We start from the raw sequence: 7,845 nt of genomic DNA on the forward strand, positions 1-7,845 counted from the left end.
AGTAGGGGAGAGAAGGGGATAGATAGATATAGAGTTACAGTATATAGATATAGAGATACAGTATATAGATATAGAGATACAGTATATAGATATAGAGATACAGTATATATATATATATATATATATATATATATATATATATATATATATATATATATATATATATATATATATATATATATATATATATATATATATATATTATATATATATAGTGTGTTACTGCAATAGATGCTCCCCTTCACATTGACATGCCCCACCCTCGCCTTCACATTGACATGCCCCCCCCATGCTCGCAAATTTCCTCTAGCAGGACAAGATTTGTCTCCTGCTTACATGCGCGTGACATCACTGCGCATGAGCGCCAGTGCACCCGCTCCGCTCTCCGATTCACCCTGGACGAGGCCTAAGGGTTTGAAAACAGTGGCCCTGCGTTCCTAAGACGGGGAAAGACTTGTGAGGGGTGAGAGGATAAGGAGCGCTTAGGAGAGCTAGCAAGGAGAAAAGGCTGATTGTACAAACTCTTGTGTTTGTAATCTCAGGATTTATTTAAACTGAATATTAAAGTGAATAATATTAAATATATTAAACTGAAGCAGAGTAGGAAATGGTATTTAAAGGGACAGTCCCTCCTAGGAAGAGCGTGATCCAACAACAATGGCTTATTTAATAGGTTAAATATAGCCTATTGTCAAGTTAAAAAACCCGGTTAGCAAATAAACATAACATTTCCATAGAAAACAAAGTAATAATTTATTTATAAAATGTTTTACCAAGAAGTAATACATTGAGAGTTACCCATCGTTTTAAAGTATGTCCTGGGCATAGAGTTAAGACAAAGAATGCATGGTTACAAGTACAGTTACATAAATGAACAAGGTATCTTATACTATATTAGTGAAAGCACTGTATGTTTGCCTGCCTGCCTGCCTGCCTGCCTGCCTGGATGTCCGGTGTCCCTAGGGGAAATCTCATTGGTCCCTTGGGCCGCCCCCGCACACCTCTCATTGGCCTGAGGCGGAGTGACGGGCCAAAGGGGACACACACACACACACACACACCTCTCTGTCCTCTCCCCCCCCCATCACACACACCTCCCTCTCCACTCACCTCCCTCCACCTCCCGCTCCACTCACCTCCCTCCCGCTCAACTCCCTCCACCTCCCGCTCCATTCACCTCCCTCTCCATTCACCTCCCTCTCCATTCACCTCCCTCCCGCTCAACTCCCTCCCCGGCGCAGGGACAGGCAGTGGGCAGGGCAGCCTGCCGCTGCCTCCACTCACCTCCCGCTCCCTCCACCCACCTCCCGCTCCCTCCACTCACCTCCCCTCACCTCCCGCTCACCTCCCTGGCGCGGGGACAGGCATTGGCCAGGGCAGCCTACCGCTGCCACGCGGCACCTAACCTCCCTCCCGCTCAACTCCCTCCCCGGCGCGGGGACAGGCAGTGGGCAGGGCAGCCTGCCGCTGCCTCCACTCACCTCCCGCTGCCTCCACTCACCTCCCGCTCCCTCCACCCACCTCCCGCTCCCTCCACCCACCTCCCGCTCCCTCCACCCACCTCCCGCTCCCTCCACTCACCTCCCCTCACCTCCCGCTCACCTCCCCTCACCTCCCGCTCACCTCCCTGGCGCGGGGACAGGCATTGGCCAGGGCAGCCTACCGCTGCCACGCGGCACCTAAGATGGCGGCGGAAGGAAGGACCCCTTCCTCCCTCGCGGACTAACTAACATGGCGGCGGCCAGAAGGAGAGGTGAGTGTGTGTGAGTGTGTGTGAGTGTGTGTGAGTGTGTGTGAGTGAGTGTGTGAGTGAGTGAGTGAGTGTGTCTGTGTCTATGTGTGTGTGTGTCACAGCGTGACAGTGTGTGTGTGGGACACTGTGTGTGTGTCTGTGTGCGTGTGTGTGTGTGTCTGTTACACTGTGTCTCAGACACTGTAGAGTGGGGACCGGAGCTACACATAGGAGGTGGGGGGGGGGGTCAGGAGCGGAGAAAGATACAGGGGGAGTGGAGAGGAGGGACCCGTCAATTTAAACCAAACCAACCCCCCTCCTGTCCACTGCCCCCCCCTCCTGTCCACTGCCCCCCCCCCCTCCTGTCCACTGCCCCCCCCCTCCTGTCCACTGTCACCCCCCTCCTGTCCACTCTCCCCCCCCTCCTGTCCACTCTCCCCCCTGTCCACTCTCCCCCCTGTCCACTCTCCCCCCCTCCTGTCCACTCTCCCTCCCTCCCATCCCCTCCAAATAGTCACCTATTGTTCCACCATTTATAAATAATACTACCTATTACGCATTTACATCCCGGGCAACGCCGGGTCTCTCAGCTAGTACATTATATACAAGACAATTGCATGCATGCACAGTAAAGAAAATATATATATTATGGGCGTATGAAACAGTTACAGACCAGATTAAAATGTGAGACAGCCTTAGATTTGAGAGAACTTAAACTGGTGCTGGATGTGAGAGTCTCTGGCAGATTGTTCCAGTTTTGGGGTGCACGGTAGGAGAAGGAGGAGCGGCCGGATACTTTGTTGAGCCTTGGGACCATGAACAGTCTTTTGGAGTCTGATCTCAGGTGCTAGGTGCTGCATGTGGTAGGGGTGAGGAGCTTGTTCAGGTACTGCACCGACACACTTTATTCGAGCAAATGCCCAGTTTGTACCTGGCAGATACCTGGAATGCGCCGCTCCTCACCTCTGACAAGCCCCGTTGCGTTTGCCTTCCCAGCCTGGGTTCATGCCTGGCTGACGGGCGGCTGATCTGTTAAATGATAATGATTAGAATTTAATAGGCTGCAATGCTTCGCGTGTCTACCAGATGGCATAAATTCATGAATTGTAATGCAGTATATATATATATATACTGTGCAGTATTGCAGCCAGCGGGAATAAAATGCTTCAATCTTCAATCCCTGACTGGAAAATACCTCAATGCACTCGGGCAGAAAACAGTCACAAACCTCAATACACCCGGGTATACCCGAATTCGTGGGACTAGCCGAGCTCGAATAAAGTGTGTCGCCAGTGTAGCTGGGTAGCTTGCCCATAAAGAATTTGAAGGCAAGACAGGAAAGGTGAACTTTGCGCCTAGACTTGAGTGATGACCAATCTAGTTTTTTGATTATAAAGCCCTCATTAGTCAAACACATAAATGTTCCTGTAGAAATACAGAACAGGATTTATTTCACAATACAAATAAGGAAAACAGTTATTTTAACCCTTTGAGTGACGGAGGGTTCAGGTGATCGCTCCCTCACTGATGACAGAACGGACGGGGAGACCCCTCCTTTCTATCCCACGTAGTGATAGATTCGTCCTGCCCTGCACAGGAGCACATAATATCTCCCCCAGGAAAACCAGCAGGATTACTATGACGTAGCTATTACATCATGGGGCCAGACGCGGTGACATAGCAGCTACATCACAAGGGCACCCAAAGGGTTAAATGGTCATTTTATCTTTTTCAATGCAGCCGTGTTCTCCAAGAGATTTCATGTTTCATGCCGCTAGGTCTGATTTAAAGCAGAAGTTTAAACTTTAAAAAAAGTGTGTGCCGAGCATGCGTATTTTAAGTGAAACGTCTTTGTGTTTTGTCACAGAAATTGTATTTGTGATGGGGATGTTTATAATTAAAAATCAAAACACAATTAAGTTTGACTAAGAACGCTTGTCTTAGCTATTTGCACTTTGTGTGCGTTTTCTCTCACCTCTTCTCTCTGCTGCAGTCTCAGGTTCACTTTCCCGGAAGTGGAGACACTGACTACATCCAGGTCACAGCTCTGTGTCCTACTGCGCATGCTCACACTAAGGGGATCATGGGAGTTGTAGTTTTTAGACTTTAAAACGTATTAAGTGTCACATACTCTGCAGATTAGAAACAAGACAGTAACATTTCCCAGGCACTGTGCTAGGGAAAGGTAGTTTCTGCTGCATGTAGCTGTGTATAGTCCTCTTGGTCGCACCACCTTGACAAAGGTCCCATTCGTGGACCGAAACGTTGGTTTTGTGTTTATTTTTTCAATACACTTGTTTGTTCAATTCTGGAGTGCTTCCTGCTGATTTCGTTTCCAAACGGTATCGTATTGCTTATTCTTCATTATAGGATCTGCACCCACATCAGTGACTATTATTACAGAGAGCTTTTTGTTCTTTCTCTATGTTATATATATATATATATATGTAACGGGTCTCCACCCCCCAATCTCACATTGGCCCGGGTAATCTAACCAATCCCCATTACGTGATCGTGTATGGTGGTGCACCTGCAAGTAACAGGACTCCTGAGTCTCCCGCTTGGTGTTATAGAGGATGGCAGCAGGACAGGTATCTGAGGTAGTGGTTACGAGTCCAACTTACTTCATGTGCAGCGCCTCCACCTCATCAGGATCTATACTTCCGCAGGGAGATGGTCCTGGTGAGGAACTCCTTCTCGGTGGTGACCGCCACTGTAGAGTAATCTCACACTCACACCGTGGGGGTTTCTTTGAACATGGCATATTTATTGTAGGTTGTGATGTAGCAGACTGCCCCTTGCAGCTGCCGGCTCTAGCCGCACATCTCTCCGTGCTGTCCCTTTGCCAGGTACGCCCTCCCGTCTTGCAGTGGGTTTCCCTTTCTTCTAGGGAGATCACCACTGCGCCAGGTCCCTGGACACAGTGTGACTTAGACAGACTTAATTGGTCACTCTGCTCCCGCTAGTTACAGCACTAGGGTCACAAAAGTCTTCCTCCAATCCTTTATGCCGTAGCATACATTTTACCAGCTGCTTCACACAACTGCTGACTAACACAACACTAACTGACAGTGCTGTGCCCTTTATACCTCAAGGGGCAGGCGCATCTCTGATGTCACTATCCAGGGACTCAGAGCATACAGCCACTCCCTTCCTTACACAGGGCACCACACCAGGGTGTGAGGGAAAACCTCCATAACTACTGTTGGCAGGCCTGTACTTACCAGGACTTACTGCCAACAGGGAAGATGTACGCAGTCATTATTATGCATGGCTACATACTCCCCCTGGTTAATACCCACAGTCCCGGCTGGGACCTAAATTTGGTGTACCTTGCGCCAGGAAACACTGCAAAAGAACACACAAATAACATGGCAAACATCATCATATTGACATAATAATGCAAGCCCATCGCACTCCTGACCAGCAGGGAGCGCTAAAGAAAAATCAGACCACTCTAATTTGGCACTCAATAGTAATGTCAAGGATCTGGCTTCTTCACCTCCCGCCCCGCGGCATCATGCACAGTCACGCTGTATTCCCGTGGTATCCCTCGCTCATTGCAATACACCACTTTGTGCATGTACACACTGCGTCCTATCTTCCAGACCCACATAAGTTGAGCTACCCTCTGCTCGGCCTGTATTCCCTTAATGGCTCCCCCTTTTTCTACGATATAGTGCTGGATATCGTTCTTAAGCCATCTCTCCCTATTCTCCTCTATCTCTCTCATTAGAGGTTCCGGGACATATGGTTAATCAAGCCCATGCGACCTTCTGTATTTTGCCGCAATAGCCCGTTCAGCTCGGCAAGACCTGGTCAAGCTACTTTTGCCAGCCGCCCCGGGCAGCACCCATGACAGGGGCTCATCGGTCTATACCGGGTCGTCCAACCCTGCGGACCCCTTTGGGATAATAAGGCCTGCTTGGATGCGATCCCACCTTACCCTTAGGGCCCTAAGGTATGCCTCGTCGTCAAAGTCACCGGCAGCCCACCAGTGATCAACCACCCCCTCCCTTTCTAGGATGAATCGGGTGCGGTCGAACCAGGCTACATACCCCTCATACAATGGGGCCCACCACCTAGTCTCCTTCCGTCCTTCAGAGCTAAGGTCCGTAGATTCCTCTATGGACTCCTCATCTGGCCCACCAGAAGATACCCCGGACGTACCCTCAGATCGCCCCACTTGGCTCTTACTCTGTGACCAGTGTCCACCCTCAATACCCAGCGCGCTATAACTCTCGCTGGCCATCGACCCATGTCGAGAAATCCTCCCTCCACCCTCCGATCCATCATCAGACGTTCCCCAGTCCAGGCTTCCAGTCCTTTCTTGGATAGGACCCCGGGAACCCCCTGACAACCCTAAGCTAGAACCGGACCCGAATGAAATAGTGACGGGGACAGGGGCTTTAGCTAGGGCCTTGGGGCTAACCTTGGGCGTGGATGGGGTTTGGGGACGAGACCGAACCGTAGGTATAGGCAGGGTTACGACCTGCTCCCCAGAAATACCTGTCTCGGCTTCGGTACAAAGTCTCTCTTCCTCACCAGCAGCTGGGTTTCTTGCTCTCCGGCTCGAACGCCCATTCCGTCTGGCAGGAGGTGAACGACTTCCGCTACTCGACCGTAGAGGCGCGATCATCTCCCACTCGATGCCGCTCTGGTCATCCGGAATCTCCTCCGCACACGCACGTGCTGCGACGCCATCTTGGGTTGGATCCCCAATCGGGATCTCTTCCTCCACAAGGACATCCGGCAACGCCCGTCTGCTGCGCGATCCAGTCTGGCTCTGGACTCGCTCTTCCTTCTCCTCCACCCCTTGGTTCTGCGACAGGCACGGTGTCATCTTATTACCTCGCAGGGTCGGGGTGGATCGACCTCCGTCCGATCCACTAGTCACCACGGCAGTGGGACTCCGGCGATCGGGTGGTCGCGGTACTGGAGACACTCGACTCCGTGTCTCCACACCACGAGGAATGGCATCCCTCCATGGCGTACCAATGGTATGACAGTCTCTTGTTATGACTGTCTTACTCGCCAGCATAGCACACTCCTCGTCCGAGGATTCCCCTTGACCCCTCGGCCGAGACATCCCAGTAGGAGACCGGCGATGGGCTCCTCGGTGATCACCTCTCCGATGGCTGGGTTTCTCCGTCGTGAGCACCGAACCTGACTCCGACTCCGCGGGACCTGCACTCTCGTTCCATAGTGCTCCCGGCTGTTCGTCGATCGGCATCGGGACAATTCCTGCTACTCCCACAGCTTGTACCGGTACAAAAGTGGTCATAGGCCACATGTACTGCAGTCCACAGTGGGGGCATCGGGCCTCGCTGCCCACGGCTCCGCCCGGCAGTCTGCACTGCAGGCAAAGACACACCACAGTCTCCACACCCTTCACACAGATGACCAGGAAGCCTCCTGGAGCCGAGTAGGGTTGTGTAGAAATCAACGGACTCTGGTCCACTTTATCAGCAACTTCAGCCATATTCACCAGCGGAGGCACTCGTTTCAGAGGTCTGTACTGGTCAATGGCTCTTCGCAACTGAAGGGCAGGGGCGGTTTTGGCAACCCCTCCTCCTTCTCTCTCCATCGACATCCGGTGGAACTGCAAACCACTCCCCCTGGTTGAAACTAGGGGGATGTCTCGTAGACTTGTAGGCTGACCCAGCACAGGTGCAGAGTGAGTCATAGTCCATGAGGGCGCGGCTCCAGCTTTCGCGCCAAACTCCCCCTCGGGGTGGAGTTTTCTCATTGGCGCCAATCCTGGCCAACAATTAGCAAACTGCAAAGTTGCAAGACTTTCTGCAGCATGCCCACGCGGTGTCCCGGGAACACGGGAACCGCCATCTTGGTAAGTATTGTCCTTTTTCCCATTTGAGGTAGCATCTGCCTGTTTGTTAATTGGGGTATAACAAAGTCCATTGCGTTCCTCCCATCGGATAACACTGTCATGCTCATTATTCTCAGGGGTATCATCCCGAGAACAAAAAAATGATAAACACGGCTCAGCCACTGCTTTCACGCCATTCCACAACAAACTCACAAAAGTCTCTTCTGTAGCTTGTTCGTCACCCACGCACAGTTCATATGCGTGTTCTTCCGCTGACCGCAATCCT

At 51.3% G+C, this 7,845-nt stretch overlaps 2 protein-coding genes across 2 annotated transcripts in view; both read right to left on the minus strand.

Moving 5' to 3' along the window:
• The window catches only part of LOC142466862 (uncharacterized), a 112,668-nt gene extending 108,869 nt beyond the window's left edge, over positions 1 to 3,799 (minus strand). The window contains exon 1 of the mRNA XM_075572395.1: positions 3,708 to 3,799. The gene's annotated coding sequence lies outside the window, so the exon portion shown is untranslated. The remainder of the gene's footprint in view (positions 1 to 3,707) is intronic.
• LOC142466378 (uncharacterized) overlaps positions 1 to 6,316 on the minus strand; it is a 25,490-nt gene extending 19,174 nt beyond the window's left edge. Inside the window, exons 1-2 of the mRNA XM_075571234.1 lie at positions 6,242 to 6,316; positions 337 to 437 (exon numbers count right to left, since the gene is read on the minus strand). Of these exons, the coding sequence (XP_075427349.1) occupies positions 337 to 437; positions 6,242 to 6,316 (176 nt within the window). The remainder of the gene's footprint in view (positions 1 to 336; positions 438 to 6,241) is intronic.
• Positions 6,317 to 7,845: the final 1,529 nt, after the last annotated feature.

Source organism: Ascaphus truei, chromosome 15 (genome assembly GCF_040206685.1).
Source record: "Ascaphus truei isolate aAscTru1 chromosome 15, aAscTru1.hap1, whole genome shotgun sequence".
In the NCBI taxonomy this organism is placed as follows: domain Eukaryota; kingdom Metazoa; phylum Chordata; class Amphibia; order Anura; family Ascaphidae; genus Ascaphus; species Ascaphus truei.